At 42.0% G+C, this 24,637-nt stretch overlaps 1 protein-coding gene across 2 annotated transcripts in view; it reads right to left on the bottom strand.

Annotated features, from left to right (window-relative positions):
• Fmn1 (formin 1) overlaps positions 1 to 24,637 on the bottom strand; it is a 377,899-nt gene that overhangs the window by 336,484 nt on the left and 16,778 nt on the right. For both annotated transcript variants that reach the window (NM_001447270.1, XM_087651256.1), the window contains 1 exon segment: positions 5,784 to 7,780. In NM_001447270.1, coding sequence (NP_001434199.1) covers positions 5,784 to 7,659 — 1,876 coding nt within the window. In that variant the 5' untranslated portion in view covers positions 7,660 to 7,780.

Raw genomic sequence — 24,637 nt, 5'->3', positions numbered from 1 at the left:
TTAAAAGAAATAAAATTGCAATTTTTAGAGGAAACATGGGGGATACCCTATAAGATAATAGATTGGCTGTAGCAATTTTAAATAGAACAGCAACAGCACAGAAACAACCTTTAAGTATCAACAGATGGGACTACTTGAGAACAGAAAGTTTTGGCAAAGCAAACGGATGGTCTAACGAACCGGAGAAGACTTTTACTAACTACACCTGAGCAAGGAAATAAATACCTAGAATTTAAAATGAATTGCAGAAATGAAATGCCAATAAAAATACCCAAACTACCCATCAACAAACAGGCAAATGAACGGAATGAACGCTTATAAAAAGAAACAGGAATAACTAATTAACTACTTTAAAAGTGTTCAACATCTCTAGGCCTTGGAAGAATACAAATGGGAACTACTTTGACAAAGCACCTCACCCCAGTCAGAATGGCTATCATCAATGAATCTGACAAGAGACTGAGAGGATGTGGAAAGAAAGAAACCCTTATTCACTGTTAGTGGGGACTAAATACAACCATTGTGGAAGTCAGCCTTGAGAGTTCTCAAAAATTAAAAATAGAACTACCATATGGCCCATTTATTTTACATCTGGGCATTTATCCAGAGAACTCTACATACCACCACTGAGATATTTACACACCGTGTTTATTGATTCATCACAGCAAAGATCTGGAATCAACATATTTGTCTGCCAACACATGAGTGGACAGTGGAAATCCGGCTGATGTGGCTGGAGCGATAGCTCAGCAGTTAGGAGCCTCGTTCTTGTGGGGGACCTGATTCAATGCCCTGCGCCTCCACGGAAGCTCACAACCACACACGACTCTAGTGTCAGGGTATCCTATGCCCTCTTCTGACTTCCATGGCTACCAAGCCCTGACAGGAGGCACGGATATACCTGTGAGCAAAAAGTCATATACATAAAGTAAAATCAATATTAAAAAATAAAATTTGTAGTGCAGACACACACCTGCACACACACACACACACACAAATGCTATTTATCTCTAGAGAAATATAAAAGCACAAAAATTTCAGTAAAATGAATGGACTGAGAGTGTATAATATTAATCAAGGTCACACAATTTCAGAAAAAGAAGCATGTTCTCCCTCATATGCAGGGTCTGGCCAACAAAATATATGTTCACATAAACATATGTACATGTGGGTGCAAGTATAGTGTGTTAAAAAAAGGATTAAACATTAGGGGATGAAGAAAGGCTGAATGCAGGAATAAATTAGTTACAAGAAACAAGAGCATTCTACATATTATTTTGTAGCTCGTTAGAAATCTATATTAATACTTTAGGGAGTTTCATAGTATTACAGAGGAAAAATGTGTTGTAATTTATTTAAACATGTCCTCATTTGAGAATGTTCAGACTTTTTTCCTAAATGTTTTTAAAGTCTGAACTTGCTACAGGGTCAGCAAGATGCTCAGCTGGTAAAGGGCTTGCCATGTAAGCCTGATAACCTAAAGTCAATCCCAGAGCACACATAAAGGTACAAGCAGAGAACTGTCACCACAAAGCAGTGCTCCTATGCCTATGCCTGCACATGACCTCCATCACACGCATGCACACAAATAACACTCATAATAATGATAATAAAATTTAAACTGCTACAGTAAGGACCTGTGTGGGCACATACATTCACTTAAGCAAAGTTCTTAAAGGTAGGGTCACTAGGTCATGCTTATACAGAAGTCTAATGATAAATCTTTGATTTGATAACTCTATTATATATTCTTTCTTATATTCTAGATATAATAAGGTAAATGCTATTTCTGAAATTTCTCTACCCTCCTTGCAATTACAGGTAACTTTCTGTGTATACCATACCTTCTGAAGTTAGCTAAATATGTGTCTATGTCTATTGGTATTTGGAACTCTTAAAAATTTCAGCAAATGACAGCAAACCTCAATATTTATATGCAAAGAACCTATATCTTCTCCACACAACATAGTCCCAAAGACTTGACAGAAGGATTAGATACAATATAGTCTTTGACATGAGTGCCTCTCAACTCTAAATAAACTGGCATTAATTACATCTTTTATGAGCACAAGAATTGGTCAAATGATTTTTAACATCAAGGAACTTGATACTTGAGGCATGTGCTTCCATCACGCTTTGCTAACTCCAAAGAACAAAAAATCCTAAGTTTGCTCAACAACACTAGAAAGGCTAGATGTTTCCTCAGTGTGGTAAGCCAGCTGTCAGGTGATGCTGTGCCATTAAAGGAGCTTATTTTCAGTTAAAGATACATGAAAACAGGAAACTAGAAAAGAATCTCAATGTTAAGCTCCCAAAACACTGTTACATAGCTTTACACAACTAAAAATCCCTCAAAGTTATTTTAAGGAAATACATATTTCTTAGAGGCTTGGTAACATGAAGTTACCTCTGTCATCAAAGCAAGGTCCCGTAGAACCATCAGGGAGTGGTCACTAGACGGATACATGAGAAGAAAAATCTAGATACTGTTCATATTTAGTGTATGCTCTGCTTGATCAACCTGTTAGAAATTCCTTATGGAGCTCGTAGGATGAAGAGTTAGAAAATTTATAAAGCCAACAGGAGATGGATCAATGGCTTTTCTGATGCCCTTATGTTATGTCCTGCATGGGCAATGACATTGGATTCAAATGCGTGGTCTTGTAAGATGTGGATTTCACTTTGTACTCAGAATTAACTACTTGTCTGTAACTCGAGAGTCTTCCAACTAGAAACAGATATTTTAGTCAAAAATAAACGAAAACAGGAAACCTGAAAGTAATACAAACACTAAACTGCAAGGATGTAATCCTTCACTTGAGTAATTAAAGAGTGCTTTCAATTATCTTACTCTCTTCACTTCAGTGAAAAACCTCGCTGTGATTTCCACAGGAAACACATGTCCACAGACCATAAACTCCATCTAGTTAATAGCTAACTTGGGGAAGATGGGAGTTGGATTCAGATGAAGGACCACTGTAGGGTGATGGTAAATGAGTTACCTCTGAACAGCTGGCTGCTACTGTCTGAGGCCTCTGCTGAGACTGAGGGGGGTGGATGTGGAAAGCAAGACAGAAGCATCCAGAAAGAGGACAGTCTCTGAACTCACCGCCAGCAGGAGTAACTAAGATGTGGCTAGAACTCTGGGTACAGAATGGGGAGTAAAAAGAAGAAATGGGACAAAAAGATATACCATAGATCCAAGGTGCTAGCTAGAACTCTCCCTTTATCCATGTTTCTCAAGACAGTGCCAGTAAGACAAGTTCTGAGAGTCCGAGGACAAAGTCTGAGATAATTACTACAGAAAGGAAGGTCTCGTCTACTCTGATTGTCCTCCCACTTTCCAACCCCTTATATAACATTAGCTGCATAGGAGGTCTCCATGGTAGAGAATCCCTGTGATTTTTATAATTGGCTCCTAAAAGTGCTTCCTAAGATCCCAATGGAAGACTGGGCCCAAGTAAAAAGAGTGGTCATGAACAACTACATAGAGAAGCCACATGGAAAATGGAACTATCTGTTCAACATGTCCTCAGTGGGTCCACAGTCCATTGCCAACAGAAACTGAATGTCTTCTTCTGTGCGTACAGACAACTAAGCTTAACCCTTACTAGCTTATAAAGGATGGGCTTTTATAACATAAGAACCTGTAACAAGTGACAAGATAATCCTAAATTAAGGGGCAAAAATCTTATGAAATACCAAATATATTCAATGCAGAGACTCTGGGAGAGGACTGCATAGAACCCTAGAGTTTGATGTGATTTCCGAGTCATAGTTTCTTTTCCTGTTGCTGTGATAAAGCACCCTGACAAAAGCAACTTAAGGGAGAAAGGTTCGTCTTGGTGCAGAGCTCTTCATGGCTGGGAAGCCTAAGCAGCAGGAACTTGAAGCAGTTGGTCATTCTGCATCCACAACCCAGAAGCAGAGAGCAATGAATGAATATATGCTGGTTCTCAGCTCACTGTCTCCATTTTATATGGCCCAGTATTCCCTGCCAAGGGATTGATCCCAACCACAATTATGATAGATCTTCCCACACCAATAAAACATAATGAAGATACTATCCATAGGCATGGCCTGAGGTCCCCTCCCAGGTGAATTAGACTCTCAAGTTGACATCCACACCATCCATCACACAAACTTTAGAGTTAAGGCAACAATTCCTCACTCAGCTCCCTCCTCTAACTCCACCAAGCTTGGCTGCCAGCTGATTCTGATCTTTCTGAGGCTGCATCTGTGCTCAGAAAGTATTTTTGTTATTAGAGTTCTGTGTAGTGCATGATATGAATTTTTACAACTCTATGACTTTCATATTGAGGCAGAAAGTGGCAAATTTTCCTGAACTAAGATCAGCATATTACATGAGGAGGATGGAAAATCATTCACCACATTAAAAAAAAAACTCCCTGCATGAGGGATATAGAGAAATTTATAGAACGTCACAAGTTCAAGAAAAACAGAAAGCTTCTGGCAACTCTTATTTTCTAGATCAACATTTTTATCTCAAAATGTTGCAAGACTTTTCTATAAATGAAATTCCAGTACCTTCCAAGAGATCATAGATCATTTACGAGTTATCTCCTAGCTTAAGACGATAACCATATGTTGCTGAAGAACTGATCACTTCACCTGCACAGTGGCATTCAAAACTCTGAATGTTCGGGCACGCTGGCTTGGGAATGCCGAGGGTACAGGATTAGGACTCCTGATTGAATGCTCAAAATTATTTTCATGTAAAAATTTTACATTACATCAAACATTATACAAGTCAGAGGAGCTCATTAGCACCTCGTGCATGAAGAATGGAATTATTGCTCTAGTCACAGTAGTAACCACAGTAGTAAATAAAGTATACTTAACATTCAACAGCTGCTTAGTGTTCCTATGGGTGGCTAAATAGAAAAGGATTTTGGAAGAAAACCTGAACCAATTTCCTTTTTAAAACAGTATGTTTTGCTTACAGAGTTAGTATTGCATGGAGCCCGACTGGCCTTGGACTCTCTCTGTAACACAGGCTGGCCTTAAACAACACTCTCTGCAGCCAACGCTAGTCCTAAACTGATGATTCTATTACTTCAGCCGCCCCAAGTCTAGGTTTATAGACATGGGCCAGCACACCATGTACTCAAGTACCTTCAGATCAAATTGAATGCTTCCTTCCTGGTTAAAAAAATTGTCACAAGGGGTTGGGGATTTAGCTCAGTGGTAGAGCGCTTGCCTAGGAAGCGCAAGGCCCTGGGTTCGGTCCCCAGCTCCGGAAAAAAAAAATTGTCACAAATCATGTCACAAATTGTTTATAGAAGACAACCAAAACCTAGTTAGCTACCGACTTGTGAGTAAAAACACTGTGCCTTTGTGATTCTGCTTAGAGACTCCCTAGAATGACATCCCTGGCATCACTAGTAGAATTTAGGTCAATGGGCCAATTACTCGGTGCTAAGATCAAAGGCAGAGACAAGAGGCTGCTTCTCTGCCAGGTCCTTTTGGAGTCTTGGCTTTAAGCAATTGTGGAGGCAACTTTATGTGCCACAAACAAACAAATCTCTAAGCTCGTATAAAGCATTCTAGAAACAACGTCACCCTTAGTTCTCTGGGTCAATAGCATCTTTATCATCACCCCTCAGCCCCTTCACAATTCTCAGTTTTCCTGTTACGACTGAATGACACAGCCCTAGGACTATCAGTCCTTTGTTAATCAGCAAGTGTCTTAGCGGCAGGAGTGGATCAATAGTTGTTGAATCTCCCAAGAACAGATCTAAACAGCTTAAACAGAGACTGACCTGGTGGCAACTGGTGCTGGGGTGGAGCTGTGATCTTCTCTGACCCCAAGCTTTTTTCGGAAGTTTCCTCAGATACCAGCCAAGTTTGGCTTGCTCTGAGGGAAGTCGGGCTGGCTCCTTTGGTCTCCGTGACCTTTGTAGAAGATGGTGCCTCCAAGGTGTCAGCAGAGGGGAGCCCAAAGGAGACACCGTTCTTTCTACTAGGGTAATCATTAAAGACAGCTTCCCCCTCCCTAGGCAGCGGAGGGAGCAGGAGGATCCTATGGTGCTGCTGTGGGCTGGAGCACCTTGGAGACAGAGGCGAGGGAACAGGTGACGGCCGTTTGTGTGCGCTGGACTGAGGCGATGAATTATTAAATACCATGCCGAGAGCTGTTGGAGCCTGAGGGGTTGGCTTCTTCTCATCGCATTTGGGTTGTGGGGAATCAGGGCCTACCGTGTGGGGCAGGTCCAGAAGCAGGAATTTATGGCCACTCTGTGGTAGCCCAGCCTTCCTTTGGCTTCTAGTTTCTGGGAAAGCGTGGATGGCCCTTGTGTTGAGAGAGAAGCCCAATCTTTTCCCCTCAGTGGCTTCGTCTAACTTCTCACTCTCTATCACCTTGCGGAGAACCTTGTTCACAGCGCCCTCGGTGCTTGCTGGTTCTTTGGTAATGGAGGCTCTTTCTGTGGCTGAGGACCGCAATGACTTGATCCCTTGCTGCTCCTCCCCCAGCGTCCTGGAACTTAGAGTCTCAGCCTCATCTCCTGGGAGGGTGAGGAAATCAGCTTTTGGGATAAACTCAGTTTGGGACTCTGGGCAGAAGGCAACCCTTCCCTTGACATCATGATGTGCCCTAACTATTCTTTGTACTGGAGCAGATGGTTCCTTGACCTTGGCCACCACTTTGGAAACGGGTTTCTTACTGCAAGTCCGCTCCAATGACTTTGACTTCCGAGTCCCGCTGCCCCACCTCTCTGCCCCTGGAAGTTTCTCATGATTTTCAGACAGATTTGGTTGTGGGGGCTCCTGCTTGGGAGAACTCTTGAGTTGCCCTCCCACGTCAGTATCTCCTACCTCGGTTGGGCTGCTGTCAGGGGACAGAGGTCCTTCAAGTTCAGTGTCCTCTGAGGTCTTCCCAGAGTTTCCGAGGCCCAGGTCTGCATCTGGTGTCCTGAGGATGTTGGCAGGGCAGCTCTCTCTTCTCCGTAGCGAAGAAGAGGTAAGTGTTCCCTGCGGAACTAAATTTCCTCTTTCTTCTAGGAGCCGGAGATTAGGCCTAGCTCGAGGAGAAAAGGAGCTACTGGAACAGACCTGGTCCTTCCCCATCTGAAGAGCTGACTCCTGGCAGCCACGCCCTTTCCTCCTGGTTCTTTTCTGCCCGAGCTCCTCTGGGCTCTCTCTCCTCCTGCCAGACCTCCGGGGCTTTTTGTTCTCTTGGGAGCTCCTCCTAATGAGAGAGCTCACGGGGAGTTCTCTGCTCCAGTTGCCAGCACTCTGGAAATAGTCGTCAGTGGGGGCAAGGCTTACTGACAGCTCCTGCAACTTCCCCTCCTGGTTCCCCATCGAAATGCCGAGGATGTTGTCTGACCTCAACAGATTGTCCAGTAGCCTCTCCTTCTCAGCTGTGAGCTTGTATAGCTCTGTCAGAATGTTTTTTGTGGGAGTCTGTTTGAAAAATATGTCGCCTGGATGTTCGTTCGGCTGCTGGCTGAGGCTGGTGATGTCTGGCCCCTCTCTGACTTGGTAGCAGTTGTGGAAAGCGTTATTGGATCTGTCTAGAGTTACAGTGCCCTTGTATGAAAATCCTCGGACTTCCCCTTTAGGAAGATAGAAGCTGATATAGCAGAGTTCAGCGATGGGGTTATGCAGCTGGAGGGTGCAGTGAGTGCCTTCCATTATGCCTACCTAATTATTCATGCTGTGGAGATGCTGGTCTGTGGTCAGCTCCAGTGGGGAGGCATGTGATGGTGGCTAGGCAGAGAAGGCAGCTGACAGTCCTTTCCCGAAATGAGGCTGCCTGTTAGAGAAACACAGGAAGAAAGCTGCTCGTCTAACAGAGTGCAACACATCACAGGCCAACATCAATCAGAGCATAACCATGCAGATCCTCCCTTTCTGGCCAGGAGCCTGACTGCAGCTTTGTAGGTTCCTACCCACCTTGATCAGGAGGTATTGATCAGGAGGTATTGATCGGGAGGTATTTCTATAGCTAAGACATGGGAAAGGGCTTTCATTTTAGCCCCAGCACAGGTCCCCTTTCTTCATCTTGGAACCCACTGTACAGCCTAGAGCCAGTCTGTCTACTTCTTCAGACCACAGTCTCTATTCTTCTATAAAACAGCTAGTGAGCCTTCCAGGAGCTCTGGGAGAATAGGACTTTGAGAGTCTTAGAAATGATAGTTGTTTCAATGACTTGTGTTTAGAACATGATTTTCAAAGATGATAAGCTTTTGTTATCATAAAAAAACATTTTAAAAGTCTCTTCCTTCAAAGCACAACCGTGTGGAGTAAAAGTATCAGACCAGGATACCTGAAGAGGGATGAAGCTTCAGGTCTGCTCAACTCTGCAAAGTTCTATCAAAAAGCCTTGTCCAAAAAATACAAAGTGTTCCATTTAAAAGTTTAAAATTAAGGAACTCAGGAGGCTTACTCAAGTTTTGTCTTGTTTTGAGACAGGTCTTGCTATATAGCCTTGGCTAGCCTGGAACTTGCTATGTAGACTAGGCTGGACTCAAACTTGTGATGATCTTCCTGCCTCTGCCTCTCAAATGCTGAGATTAGAGGTGTGCGCTGCCACGCCCAGCTGGATTTTGCTTGGCACTTGTTTTCCCTTTCTACCTGTTTGCTACTTGAAGCTAAGTGAAAAGGAGAGACAATACTGCTGGTCCTTAGGGATCTTTCATGGACGTGGTTGGAAATGTCACCTGAGGGGTGTTATGTGATTTGAAGGGGTCCCAAAATGTCTTCATAACTAACACCTTCACATGCAAATATGAGCTTAGAATTCCATACTGTAACACTTCATTTTGTAAGTTAATGTACCACCCAGCCTTCAAGTTTCTCCCACTTGAAGGACAATCTCCTAGGAATAACAAAATAACAATCATTTAACCACTGATACAGCTTGTAATTTACTTTCCCCAAGTGTTTTTTTTTTCTTAACTTGTTTTAAACTAGAAAAAAAAAGTTATGTAAGAGTACATTTCGAGTCCAGACAGGAGGAAGAATATGTCGTGAAAACTCCTTAAGGAAAACACAAGAAGTCAAGCAATGAAGTGGTGGGTGGGTGTGAGTGGGTGGGGTCACCTGGTCAAGACTGAAGTGTCACGAGGATTCAGAGATTACATAATTTTAAATAAGAATATGTCTGCTTGCTTGAAAAGCCCACTTCCTAAGAGACAGGATTCCTAGAGATTGAGTACACAGTCACAGATACTTTTATTTCATATTCACTTAATCGAAGGGCCATCAGGGCACAAGGAGAAGACGCACAGAAGAGATGTGAAGTCAAGACAGGCCTGGCCCTCCCAACAGCTGCACATGGTCTGCTCTCATTTCGCTCATTACATACTATCTTTAAAATCTCTCTAAAGTGCTCACTGTTGGTACATCCTAAATATGCATGTATGTAGCGACACCTGACAATCACCAGCACTCATTGGAGAGGCAATCTTTCAGTCTGTGGTTTACACCAGCAATGGAGTTCCATTTATGAATTCTCAGACACACTGAAAGGAGGTACCAGACGTGCTGTTGTGATTTGTGAGAACCTGAGAGTCCCTCCTCTGCCTTCAATTATCCCCTCCAGCTCACGGTAGCTCACTGACTTCCCTGAGCCATGAGAAGTGTCTACAAAGGTAGAGAAGTGCACTGTATACTTTTCAGAATCCTTTCCTTGTACCAGTCCACAGTTCAAGTCATAATTTCAAGTAGGACGAAGACTGCCTAGTGCCTCTTCCCAAGGAAGAGTTACACTTACACAGACTTATACTTTGAATTCACCATCTCATTTAATCAGCATGGCATCATTTAACAGATGAAAAAATATTGAAGGTCAGAGACATAAGAAAATTATCTACGAGGATTTCCCATAAGAAGCAAATTTTAAAGTCAGATCTATTCCTGCCCCCCCATTGATTTGTGGGTAAATCTGCTGCTCTCCCTCTACTGCTTCTACTGGTGAACCGAAGACCCTTTTGTTATGTCAATTTAATGTAACACAACCCCCACTCCACACCCCTTTGTCAGGGAGGGCATCATATACATCCTCACCGCCTAAATCTCTCCCAGTCGGCCCCTCTATGCTCTCAAACACTTACTGCTAGCTAAGTTAAACCAGAGGGTCCCTCATCCTAGTCCAGGGCTCCTCTTCCTAGGCCCATGTGGGCCCCTTTGTTTTTTACTTTACAGTTTTTAGAGGCAACTGGACGCCCACCTAGAAGTTAGGGAACACTAACTAGCTTTAGCCTTGGCTTATGTCATTTTATGCCTGGTCTGGTTACATCTTTGGCTGTGTTTTCTTTCTCACTCCTGAACAGTGTATCAGGGCTTCCTGTAGGCTGCCACCCAATAACGAGTGTCCAGTGTTTTGAATGCAGAACCGCAAGAGCAAATGGCCAACAGCAACAGCAAGGCAGAGCAGGCTCCTCCCCCTCCACCTAGCGCAGAGCAATGGAGGAGATTCTGCTGCTGAGAATTCAAAAAAACACACCTAAAACCCTTAACCCGAAAATTTCTGTGCCGCTTTGTTCAAAGGCTTGTTCTCCCTAGCAGGAACACATGAAACAATGTTTGTGCTTTTTAACCCCCAAAAATTGTTATAAATTTCTCAATTTGTTTATAATTTCTCTTAGCTTCAAAAAAAATCATACTTTATCTACCCCAAAGGTCAAACCATTATTTAATCCTCAATTAACAACAAGTTTTCTTTTATAGACAAACAGTTACTGCATATTCTAGATACATAATTAACATGATATTTTCTCCTCAGCTACCTAAAACAGATAAATTCTTAACTCTTCCTTTTGCTTTCCTTAATACTTAAAGGATTCCTTCCTCAAACATCCTTGCCTTGTGTCTAGGGCCATAACAACAGACCACCAATGTGCTCCCAATCGAACTGTTACAGGCTTAACACCTACAGTACCCACCCTATACAGGCATCACCCTGTTGGGGCTCTGCTCCCCAGTGATGAATATTCTACAGGTTTATCTCTACAAAAGGAAGAAAGACAATGCTGCCACTCAGGCCAGACAGACCTGCCATCTCCTGGGACCTGCCTGGGGCTGTGAAGCTACTTTGGTCCAGACACATCATCTGACGGAAGACTTTCGAGACAAGCAGACACTGAGTCACATAGATGACACATAGATGGAGACCTGAGGCTCTCCAGCAACAGATGAACTCTCTCAGCAGAGCCTACTGGCTATGGAACTTGGAAAAACTTGCATGGTAGTAAGGAAAACATTATGTCTACATAGATAAATCAAATATTGTTTAAAACCAATGTTAATACCCTCAAAAACTCTGTACAAACTCACCGTCAATTTCAATCCACTGAACAATTAGTTCAAGAATCCCTTGCCTTCCTAGCTTCAACCCCTTGCTACCCCTCTGGCTTATGTTGTGTTCTATTTTAATAGTTATACCCCAGCCCACCCAAAATTTTTACTAAAGATGACATAATAGACAGTCACTCAAATGACACCCCCCTTTAAAAAAAAGAAAAGGGAGGAGTTGTGGGGCAGTGGAGCCATGTCACCAAAGACTGGGAAGGTGGAGTGGGTTCAGAAACACGGGAACCCTCAGACCTGAGGAGGGTAGAAGTTTCGCTCATTCCCGACCTGGGCTCCTGTCCTGGAGCACGTGACCATGGCCCCCCATGGGAAGATCGTGACCTTTAGTCACGTAGCACAGAGTTCTCCACGCCAATACGCTTCCCGTCCTGGAAACTCCCTCTGCAGAAGGTATTCAATCTCTGGGCCAACCTAAGTACGTTGTGTGCATCCATTCTCCACAATGAACAATAAATAAACAATACAGACAGACAGGTGAGGACTGTCTCTCTCATCAAGAACCGTTGGCGGGGCGGGAGGGGGGGAGCGTTTGTCATACAGAGCCTTGCAGCCTAAGTCTCCTGCATCATTCCTGACTCCACTAGGTTGGTTCCCAGCAGTGACTGATGCCCTGGAGTTTGGGAGCACAAGCTTCCAGCCTCACAGTTTCCATCCCAGAACCCCAGAATAATGGGGAGCCCAACTCTTGAATTCCATCAACAAAGTTCACTGCATCCACACACACAAAATGTCTGTTAGTCCCAATCACAAAATTCAAGCTAAAGATTAGGAAATTATGATATGGAATTTTAGAGCAAAAAGTACAATGCAAGGCATAAAGCTACCATTATAAAAGAAAGTCTTCCAATTAGCGTGGCATCTCCATCCTTCACGAGACTTTATCCTAGAGAGTCTTTACTGTATCTGTGAGGCCGACACCTGTAGCTGTATTGGTTTTATGTCAACTTTAACACAAGCTAAAGTCATCAGGGAAGAGGGACTCTCAAACGAGAATGTACTTCCTAAAACTGACCTGTAGGCAAGTCTGCTAGGTGTTTTCTTGATTAATGATTGATGCAGGAGAGCCAGCCAGCCCACTGTGGGTGGTACCAACCCTGTGTAAATGGTCCTGATTTGTGTTAAAGTAAGCAAGCCAATAAGCAGCACTCCCTGCCTCCAGACTTCTGCCCTGAGTGCCTGCCCTGATTCCTCACTGACGGAATATGACCTTGAGGGGTGTTTGAAGAAATGAACCCTTTCTGCCACAAGTTGCCTTTGTGACGCAGCAATGGATGTCATACCCAAGGCAGTATCTGTGATCAAGAAACTCCAAAAATCCTTACCCAGAGGAGGAAAGGGTGTGAACAAACGAACACTCTGCACCCTCTAAGGCACCGAGCTAAAAGAGGCTTGAAGGCACAGGCTCTAGCTTCAAGGATCCATTAGCAAAGAAGATTGTGGTGCTGAGTCATCGCACAGGCTTATTCCACTTGAGAAACCAGAGGGAGAAAAACTGTCTTACAGGAAAAAGGCAAAGCAAAAAGGCACAGAGTGTGGAGTGGCGTTCAGCGCCCCAGCTCCACCCTCCATGCTGAGCTGTTTCAGGCAGCATCTCCTCAGTCTGCTTTGACCCAAACACAGCCGCCCTGCAGGAGCCACACACACTGGACTGTACATCTTAATTCGGTGCATGAAAGAAAGGTTTTCTCTGGCTGTTCTCAGTGTCAAAGCACTTTGTTTCCCCAGGGACTCTCATGCCTCCCATTTCCTCTTGCTAACTCCCAGGCTTACATTTTCTCTGTGACAACACTGTGTGGTGATTTATTCCCTGATTCGTTTTCCAATAGCAAGTAGGTGACATCACTCTACTCCAGATGGAGCTATCTGTTGTGCCTCCTCATAATGAGAAATGATTGCCTTTTAGGAGATGGTATCCAATGCTCATAATGTATTTCACAAAATACCCGAAATAAGTTCAAAGAATCAGTTGCAGTCATCCTGTCTGCTGATCATACATTTCCTAATTGATTTTGGCTCTAAAAGACCAATACAAAGCTTTCTTCAGTTAAGTCACTAGCACAGTCATGACCTGGGACTCCATCTGGGCCCAATATTGCAAAAACTGATTTTCCATAATGTCCAATATTGAACTTTAAAAGTTCTACTTGTCCAATCAGGTTGATGCTTCACTCTTCATAGCATTCAAGCCACCAGAAAACAGACTTGTATGAATTCAGTTGATAAGTTCCCCTGCAGGTTAGACTTGGACTTTGACTTAGACTTTGAGAAACAATCATAGCAGGCTGCAGAGAGTAGTGAGGGAGGCCAGTGTGTTTATTCCTGGCTCCCATCCTGCTAGGCTGAGTTGTGCTGGGGGTGTGCACTCTAACGGAAGCCATGCCTCTTCTTGGGAACCAGGCACCTTTCTACCCACAGATCCTTTCTCTGGGTACCAGTTATTGCTCCTTCCCAATGCGTATTCAAGTCTAAATGCTTTAATTCTCCTTCTTGTGATCTTGGACAAATCCATGCCGATCTGCCCCCATTCCATCTACCCCGGGATTCAGTGTAGAGCCGCTACTTTGCATTTTGCTTAATTTCTCAAATAGGAACTACAGAAATGAAGGAAGACATACAATGCTCTGGATTTTCTTTCATTTGAAGAAACCTTTGTTGTTTTTTGTTGTTAACACACACCTTGTAAAAGTAGGACTGAGAGTGATTTTAAAAAAATCACTAAAATACAGATCAGAAAGAGACCCAACCCATAAGGCATCAAAAAAATATTCAGAGGCATTTTAAATGTGTGTAGCATTTGTCAGGCAGAAGAAAACAGTTCGAGTAGCCCCAGATAACTTAACTAAAAGGTAAGTTTGACAGACAGATGAAGAAAATGAATTGCCGAGAATTAGGAACATCACATAAGACAGAGAAATCAGCTAATACCAAGGGAAAATTCATTGTTTTTCAGATGTCTATCAAGAGAGATAATAGATAACATCAAGGAAGATAATATTGGGGCTGAACAAGTTTTAAAGATAAATGTAGTGGTTCTGGAGGCTGGAAATCTAAAAACATGACATGACACCTGATGAGAGCCCTCACACTGTGTCACCTTCTCCAGGAGGAGGAAGGACAAGAATGCACTGGCAAATGGAGCTAAACTTGCATCTAAGCCAAACCCACGGGGCTTGGAAGATAGCTCAGGGTTGGGGATTTAGCTCAGTGGTAGAGCGCTTGCCTAGCAAGTGCAAGGCCCTGGGTTCGGTCCCCAGCTCTGAAAAAAAAGGAAAAAAAAAGGAAAAAAGAAAAAAAAAGGAAGATAGCTCAGTGGTAAAGAGCACAGGCTACTCTTCCACATGACCCCAGTTCTATTTCCCACACCCAAGTGGTGGCTCATAACCATCTTAATTCAAGTTCCAAGGAATCTGATGCCCTCTTCTGGCCTCCATAGGCAGCAGGCAGGCAAGTACATGCAACATACAGACACTCACTCATACATATACAATAAAAAATTAAAAAATAACCTTGCTCTAACAAACTTTTCCCAGAATGACAATATTATTTGCTTATGAGGGTGGTGCCCTTACAGCCTGCAAACATACTATTTTCTCCCTTTATAAACAAAATGGCATTGGGGACTTGAGTCTCTAACACAGGAACTTTAGAGGGAAAAAAATTAAACCATAGCATGAGTGATGCCTTACTGCAGAAATATGTAAATTCGGGTTGTTTGAAAATCAATTCTAACTTCATGGGCGAATTATTCACGGAGCCTCTGATGAGTTTTGATCGGGGAGGTATGTTTAGCTCTAAATCCAAGGAAAATTAACTTGGCAGTAATGTCAGTGCAGACTGGAGTAGACTGGCAGGTATTCAAGCATGAGGAGTTAGGGGCATCAAATTCTGAACAGAAGTTGAGAAAGAAAGAAATGGGACGGGATTATGAGCTGGAAAGTAGTTTTTTCAGTAGAGCAAAAGATAATCCTGTTGTACTGTTATACTATTAGTGTGAAGGGCAAGTGTGAAGGGCAAGGAGAAGTGGTGGGAGGCACAGGAGGTATAAAGTCCCGTTTGTCATGTTGGGAAACGTAGGAATGTTTTTTTTTTTTTTTTTTTTTTGAGCTGGGGACCGAACCCAGGGCTTTGCGCTTCCTAGGTAAGCGCTCTACCACTGAGCTAAATCCCCAGCCCCTGGAATGTTTTTAAGGTGAATAGAAGAGGGCAGTAAGAATGGGGACACTGAGGGAACAAATGGGAGATGGAAACCAACACGAGATATCAGATAAAGGTAGGCCTCACAGGGAGGAGACACCATGGGTTCCAGGGTGCACGGTGTTAGAGCCATCACTGACAAGAAAGGTTGGTTTCATGCCAGTAGCTAAGTAAGAGAGAGAAGATGGTAATGCAGGAAGTGCTGAGGCTGACACTGCATACTCTCTCAACTTTCATGATTTTTTCCTCTGCATTACAAGTAGAGAAGCATCAAGACAGCTTGAATCTTGTATGTCTTTCTAACTCTATTTTTACTGTGAAATCCCACAGTCCAAGTTGGGTCTTAGTATGCTGGCAAGCATCTACTACAAATAAAATGGAAGCCAAATTTTGGTCAACTTATCATTTTAATTTGTAAATTCAGAGAGAGTTATCAAAGTGGGGGGGTGTTTTGTATTTTGGGGCCATTTTTATTGCTGTGCTGTTTATTTATTTACCCACTGATTTCAGATTCAGCAACCAACCTGCTCAGTTACCCAAATATGCTTCATGATATGCCCTGAAGAGCCCCTCAAAGACCACAGTGAATCTTCTCTATACCTCCCCTCTCCTCTTCCTCCTCTCTCTTCCCCCCAAGTCTCATTATATAAAGAAACTCTAAGTTTTCCACATTATCTACATGAGAACATAACGTTCCATACATCAGTGGGTCCATGTGACTATCTGCTTTACGTTATCTCTCTAATGTATGTATGTTACCCATATGAAGAAATAAACCACTTCTTCATGATTTGAATACAAATTAGATATGAGATTTATATTTATTGGATGCTCAAGGCTTTACCACAATGGCTGACCAGGTAGCACCTCACAAAGCAAGTTGGATATACTTCAACTCAAGTGAAAATTGGCATTTAGTTTATGTTATAGAAATTCCCCAGTGCCATGAGACCTAGTTTGAAATGTTGGTAATTTCACAGTCAAAGTTCCAAAGGTAGGAATTCTAACTCTTCTGTGTACACTGGTCTGGTGCTTCCTTCTTGTAATGCTGTAAGAACACAAAATGAAGTGATAAAAATCAAAAAAAAAGTCTTTTCAAATAAAAAAATCATTGAAAGACTATGAAAAGCCTCTTTTTTTAGTGTTTCCTGCCTCTTAATTATCTTCTTTCCTCTACTTATTTTTGAGCATGCAACAGCACTTTCTTGTCAAATATACCTTCTTTTTCACAAGTGAACGCGTTTCTTACAGATTTGACAGCCTACTCCATGCAGTTCTCATCCCCCACCCTCATGGAAACTTTAAGTCAAAAATAATCACTGCATATGCTAAGAGAAACTTGTGTTTACAGATTGGAGAATGATCTTAAGAACAGCTTTGGTTAAAAATGGTCCCCCCATTATAGGATCAAGGCTTGAGGCAGGATCTTCTGAGGGACTCTCAGATTTGAAGCCCTATAACACAAAAGAAGGGAACTCAGGGCTCTAGAAAACTTCTCAGTCACCTCTCTACAGTCCTTTAGCGTCATCTCTATTAGAAGAAGTCCTCCTCTTTCATATCTCTTGTGTTCCATAGCTCTTGTGTTTATGTTTCACATAGGCTACATTTATTTATAGATCATAGTAATGTGACAATATAAAACGTGTAAGAAAAGTGGTTCAGCTTGAACTGCTATGTGAACCACACACCTCCCTAGCAAGGCAGACAGCCATTGTCATTGCCACTGTGCACACTGACTCCTAGTCACATGTGTAGTATTCAATAATTGTGCAACTCAAATGCAAAGGTTTCTAAACACCCAACAGAGATCTGAAACCACTCCCCACTTATGTGCAACCTTTAAAAGAAAGGAAACAAGAGAAACAAAATATCATCCAAGCAATATTTATTGTTCAGTAGTATTTAACATGCAAGTCAACTCAAAGTCGGCATTCTCCCAAGGTTTCTCACTTATGAGTTCTCAACTCTTCAGAGAGACATCCTTTTAGAATTACTTTTCTGATTAAACATTCAGGATCCTATAAGAGACTAATTTACAGGTAACAGTGCCATAGGCACACCTGATCCCTTGTTGTTACTATTCAGGGACACATTTTTATTCACACTTCACAAGCTCTGATGGTTACCGTGGGAATCAAAAGAGGTTCCTGTTCATCTTCATCTGGTGTAATATTATGGAATTTGCCATAAGAAATGTAATTTTGCAAAACTCCCATAACTGTATGCATACAGTGATTAAACAGAAGGATCTCCCTGAGATGGGAAGGAAAAGGGCAACCGAGTGAGGGAAGCCATGGCCATGAGCTGGAAGCAGGGGCACTCCATGCCTTTATAGCTATCATCTCCACGATGCTCTGCCAAGTTTTTCTTAGTGAACCAATCAAAAGATGGGGAGATAACATCTGAGGATGAACAATCAAAATCAAGACAGCTGATTTAATAAAAAATAGGTAGATTCTCGGGATAGAAGAGGGCGTGGAGAAGGAAAAGAACATTAGCCAGTGTCAGGATCCGGGCTGAGTGTATCCCAAACCTCATACACTGTTTCCATGGATGTATGAGATGGGGACTAGTAATTCTTCAACTGTACCCATGGGAACCCAAATCTGCAAAGCCGTTAGTTACAGAGTTGGAGCTTGAATCCTATTTGCTTAAAAAACTTTGTATGTAGAAGCTGTAAAAGACTGCACTTCCTAAAACTTCACTGATGCTGACTTTGTACGTCAAGACCTCGAGGGACCTCTAGCATCACCACTGATTTTTCCTTCCCTTTGGGAAGAGAATTATTGACAGTTTGTTGTGACTAACCTGCTAACCATGATCTGTGTGCAACTTGACCAGAATATAAGTTCCATCTAGCAGCAGAGGTAAAGAACATGTAACTAACTTTTTCTTCTTTCTTTCCTTTCTGTTTTCTTTCTTTCTTTCTTTCTTTCTTTCTTTCTTTCTTTCTTTCTTTCTTTCTTTCTTCCTCTCTTTCTCTCTTTATTTTCTTCCTTCCTTCTTTTGAATATTGGCAATTTTGATAAATTTAATTTTTGTTAACATAAAATAAAATAAGGTAAAACAAAACTATAACATTGAAATCAGACAGAACAAGCAAACAACAGAAAAGAGCCCAAGAAAAGGCATGAGAATCAGAAGCCCATTCATTCGTACACTCAGGAATTCCCAAACGCACTACGCTGGAAGCCATCACATGCATGGGGAGGATCTGGTGCAGGCCCGTGATGGCCCTGTACAGGGTGCCTCAGTTTTTGTGAGTTCATATGAGCTGTGATCGTGCTCTTTAGAGATCTTGTTTTCTTGATGTCCTCCATCCACTCTGGTTCTTACACTGTCTGCCTCCTCTTCCACAGTTCCCTGAACTCCGAGAGGACAGACATCCTGTTTAGGGCTGAGTGTTCTATGGTATCTCACTTTCTGCCTAATGTCTAGCGATGTGTCTCTCATCTGCAGCAGCAGAAAGTTCTTGGATGATGGCTGAACAAGGCCCTAATCTATGATTATAGTAGAATGTCAAGGAGTCATTTTATTGCTACAGTTTAAACAAACAAACAAACAAAAAAAACAGTGGTATTTGGTTTTACCCTAGGACCTTGGGCTATCTACTTGTGGACACCCAAGCAGTACTGGGTCTGGGTTCCATCTCCTGTAGTGGGCCTTAAGTCAAATGAGATATTGGTTGGTTTCTCTCACAAGCTTCCCATCACCATTGCCCTAGCATATCTTGCAGGTAAGACACTATTGTAGATCAACGGGTTTGTGGCCAGGTTGGTTTTTATGTTTCTCTTTTGGTAGTGTACAGAGTACCTTCCTGTTCCAAAGATGCGAGCCTGAGCAGTGAAGGCTCTGTGTAGGCTCCAGCTCAACTTCTCCATATTCAATGAGTAGATACTGTCTTCAGCATTGGAGCCTTGCTGTCAGTCTGTGGGAAGCCACTTGTAGTCTTAGCATCAGCCTGTGGTGTTTGGGGATTCCTGTGGATGTCTTTGGTCAACTACTCAATTAGATGTAACCAAATCCAAGTACTAGAAGCTTCACTGGTGATAGGAGATGGCTAGTTGGAGCTCTGTCTCCCCCATTATTTGGTGATTTCAGTTAAAAAAAATATATATATATGTGTGTGTGTGTGTATCTATATCTATCTATCTATATCTATCTATCTATCTATCTATCTATCTATCTATCTATCTATCTATCCATCCATCCATCCATCCCATATGGGAGCTTCTACTGTATTAGGTTTTCATACTTACCCCTCAAAGGGCCCTTAATTTTGGCTGTCCCCACTCCGTCTTCCCTCACCTTCCCCATGTGTTCCTCCTACCATCCAGCTATAACTATCTATTCTATTTCACTTTCCTAACAAAATCTATCTGTCCTCTTACTCTATACTGAACTCTTGTGGTTCTCCAGATTCTAGCTTGTGTATATCATTGATTTAAAAGCTAATTTCCACATATAAGCAACTATATACCATTTACTTGCAAAGTTCATAATTTTTTCTTTCTTCTTTCTTTTTTAATGGCAGAGTAATAGTCCATTGTGTAAAGTACTACATTTTATGTGTCTATTCTTCTGTTGAATCTAGGTTCTTTCCAATTTCTGGCTATAAAGAATATGGCAGGAGTGCCCGTGGCTGAGCAAGTTTCTCTGTGGTAAGATGAAGCATCCTCTGAATCTACAGCTGGATCCTGAGGTAGATAGATTACCATCTTTCTGAGAAGCTGCCACAGTGATTTCCTTTGTGGCCATACAAATTTGCACTGCCACCAACAATGAAGGAATGTTCCTCTTACTCCATATCCCCACCAGCATGAGCTGTCACTTGTTTTATTGATTCAACCCAGGCTGACACTTGTAAGATGAAATCTCAAAGTAGTTTTGATTGGCATTTCTCAGATGGCTAAGGATGCTGAACATTACATGTTTTTCACCAACTGAGTGTCCTCTTTTGAGAATTCCCTGTTTAGGTCTGTTCCCCATTTTGTGAGTTATTTGTAGTTTTTATCTCTATGCTCTCTTTTAAATTCCTTTTAAGAATTTTTGTCCTGAAAGTATGCTAGAGCTCGTGGTTAATGATTCTGCTAAGAATCCAGAGAACTTGTTCCACACTGCTCCCAGTAGGGTGGAAATGTTTAAAATGCCTCAAATTAAGATAATTACAATTTAATAGCAGTGGGATTCTACCAGAAAGGATGTAATAAGGAAAGGTCAGAGTACTGCCAGCAGTCCTTCAAATCCTGAAGCAGTTCTCTTTGTGACCCAGCTGTTTACCTAATACTCAAAGCAGTAACCCTTTGGCAAAAGGTTACTGTACCAAAGGTGACATGTGAACTATAACTAGTTCTTACCCCTTGACATCAGAGTTCTTGACAATAAACACCTCAATTACAGAGAGTCATAACTGCAATAGGTGCTAAGACAGATGTTTTCTAAGTTTCAGAAGCTACAGTCTGAGCCAAGTCCTTAGAAAGGAAACAGTGGACACATCTCACATCAATAGTACACATCTTTCCAGTAAACTTAGCTGCTTTGAGGATTCCTCGTCCATTTGCCTCTGTCGGCTTCACACTGACACTCCTTCCAGTTGGCTGTGTCACACGGACAGCTCTCTAGTGATTCCTTCGCATTGCTATGTCCAGTGTAGAAACACTACCACACGATTCCCTCAATTTTCAGTTCTGTTTCTTGATTTTGATAGGAAAACAAGAACCACAAAAGGGCTGTACTGTAGAGAAATTTGAAATTATAACTATCTTAGTAGAACTACAGAATAAAAGAACTAAAGAATAAAGAACATAAATATAGATTTATGAGATTTATTGTAAAGCCAAATTTCTGATGAAGTCCTAGATAACCCAGTATAGTGACTTCACAGTGCTTCTAGAATTCTATTCAACACACATTTTTTTAAAAAAGGAAAATATTCTTTTGAGAAACAGAAATCACTAATGAAAATATTCCTAAATTTGGGATTAAAATTCTAATCTGACTTAGCAAATAAGTACATGCAATTTAGAACTGAGTTTTATGACCAATGGCTGCTGCTTTGATTCCCAGTGGAAACTTCTGGCTCTCTTCCTTCTACTGTGTGCAGGGAATCTGAGGAACAGAAATCCTATGTGTAGAAGAATCTACACTGTCTGTGGTGGTTCTGAGAGACAGTCTAAAAATGAAACAAATATTTAGGCCAGAAGGATTCAGGATGAGAGAGAAACTAGACCCCTGGATCCAGGCTTTATCAAAAGTGTTTTCTTGGGATAGGCTTTGATTTTAAAAGTTGCAAATGTTACAACTTTTTGTATCCCAACTTACAGAATAAATGTGTGAAACACATGGCCCCAACTGAGCAATTATTAAGCTATCAGATTAAGTAGTGACATTCTCTAAAGTGGGCACATACTTCATGATAAACCAACTTTCCAGATGAAGGATTATATGTGGATTAAGAGATCAGGATTTATCAAGTAATCCTCCTCACAGGGCCTGACATTAGTAAAGGAAATCAATTTGGCTGCACTGCACAGATATTTGAACCAAATGAATATATAACCTTTACATCTTTCCCCTAAAAGACATTGTTTTGGATCATTAGAATGCTTCAGTAAAAACCAGATTCATAATAGGAGCAACTTCAGTACATGCACACTTACATGCACACTTAATTTCACTAATGGTTGTTGGAGGAAAAATGAATCATGTTTCTGTTTGTTTTTTAATCTTGAGTTTGAAAGGCAGGACGTATTTCCTTAGTTCTTCTTGAATACTAACTGCCTTCCCAGGCCCAAAGCATCATTAATGGAACAATTATAGTTAGTGCTTATACATGCTAATTATAGTTACTGTTAATACATGCTAGAGTATTTAAATGAAATACAACTCACAAATGTATTAAAAACATATGATGACTCATAGTACTGGATCAACGTCACCAAATGTTAGTATAAAATACAGTCATGCATTGTCTAGACACAACGACTCAAATGTGTTTATATTTAAAGTGCTCATTGATATAAGGATTTTATTAAAAACTTGATTCCATTACTAAAGTATACAGAGGAGAAACAGATTACGAGCAAACACTAACTGACTGTTCATTGATGGGGTGGTGTAGCCATTGCCTCCAGGCTGAGCATGACCATCAGAAACTCAAAGCTGAGCAGCTTGGGTGACCTGCATGAGACCCTCATGAGATCTGGTCCAACGTTCCCTCATGGAAGGAAAACAGAGGCTCACAAGCTCCACATGAGTTCCTATCCTTTCTGATGTTTCAGTCACTTCTGTATAAGAGATAAACAACGTTGTAACTGCCTTGAGCCATTTGTGCTCCTACACATAACGCCAATAAACTCATTGGTTCCCCGAGCTGGCTTTGAATAGAATACTTTGTTCTGTTGGTGCCTCCTCTATCTGGGATGAATGTTTCTGTATCTCCCTTCCCCACAAAGCCCCCCAATGGATGAAGTTGAGGCTGTGGCCATGGATACACCCAGTTACCAAGCAGAAGAATGGCAAGAGGAAGAAAAGCAGAGTGAAGATCCGTGCAGATCGATCTTCAGAGCCAGAACCAACAGCCACACCCAAGTGCCCAAGAAAGCGCTGTACAGACGGTCATCATGAACCGAGGTAAAAGAATGGAGCAAGGAGACTGACACTGGTTCTGAGGTTTGGCAATAAGTTAGAGTTTCTAAATATTTTTTCTTTTTGCTTATTTAAATCTATTTATCTTCAACTTCACAAGGCTGTGCTCTTCATTTTATGTCATATTATATGAAGTTCACAGGGAACACTGGGGTAGAGTTGAGTTTCAACACAAGGGAGTCTGAATCCACAGTCAACAACTTCTCAACACAGCCTTTCTGAGGTGCTCAGACTCAGACTGTCTGCCAATAGGATTGCTTATCGGCAAAGAGTTTCTAATTGGTATAAGGAAAATGAGAATGCAGGTGATTTGAATGCAGGCTAAGAAAGTAAGGAGGATGTGAAATAAATAATACAATTTTAAGACCAGAGAGCAAGATAAGTGAAGGAGTCTAGCTATGCCACAGAAATAATGCAGCAAGGAAGAGGACGGGTATCTGGAAAGTTTCCAATAAGAGAAGAACAGCACATACCCCACCACACACTGACTTAACAGCTAAATGCCATCACAGAAGGTTTATGTCACCAGGTGACGAACCTGAGCCCACTCCGGGGTACACAGAGTCTACCTTTTCCTCGTGCCGGTGAACAAGGTAGCTTTATTAGAACAAGTAAGTGCTCAGGGAGATATTTGAGAGGCTGAAGGTGAAAGGAAAAGGGGGGATGACATGTTTGGCTATAAAAATCTGGAGGAAGACATGACGCAGGGAAAAGGGTAGAGAGAAAAAGCTTACAACAGCATGGAGAAAGAGAGACAAGCTTTGAACAAAGGTAGGACATAGCTGATGCTTGTAGAGAAAAGCTCTGCAGGCCCATGAAATCAAGCTGTGCTGATACAGGCCCAGGAGACAGGGGCCACTCGTTCCCAGCAGGGATTCTTTTTCTCTTGTGGCAATAGGGATGAAGCCCAGAGCATTGCCCTGGCTAGGCAAGCTGCCTACTGCTGAGCTACACCAGCTGAGCTACACCAGCACAGTGCAGTGTCTTAATGGAGCGCAGAGGAGGAAGGGACAAGGTGTGATGAGGACAAGGCTAGAGACAAGCACAAGAGGTTGGAGTACTGAGAACACGAAGAGACTAGGAAATAACTGAGGGGGGATTTAAGAGGTAAACTAAGCCCAATGTAAACAGGATATAATGAATTAATGTGATCTCAATAGAACCTGCAAACACGTCATCACTGGGTTAATTGTTTACAGGATGAAAAAAGCATCTGACAAAAGAAAGAGCATGAAAGAGAATAAGCTCAGTAATAGTGAGAAGGCTAGGTTGACGCCATGACAGGCTTCAAATTGGCAGTTAAGGAGACTAGGCCTAAGAACTGGGCAAGTCCAGGCAAGTCAATGACTAACAGGAAAATAAAAACAAAAAAAACAAAAAATCCAGGCTGCGGGCTAAATGCCCCAATAATGGTTCTGGAAAGCCTAGAGATAAAGCTCATCACCAGGGAACTCCA

Source organism: Rattus norvegicus, chromosome 3 (genome assembly GCF_021556685.1).
Source record: "Rattus norvegicus strain SHRSP/BbbUtx chromosome 3, alternate assembly SHRSP_T2T, whole genome shotgun sequence".
In the NCBI taxonomy this organism is placed as follows: Eukaryota; Metazoa; Chordata; class Mammalia; order Rodentia; family Muridae; genus Rattus; species Rattus norvegicus.
Note: the sequence above shows the minus strand (reverse complement) of the source record. Positions and strands in the feature narration are given on the sequence as shown.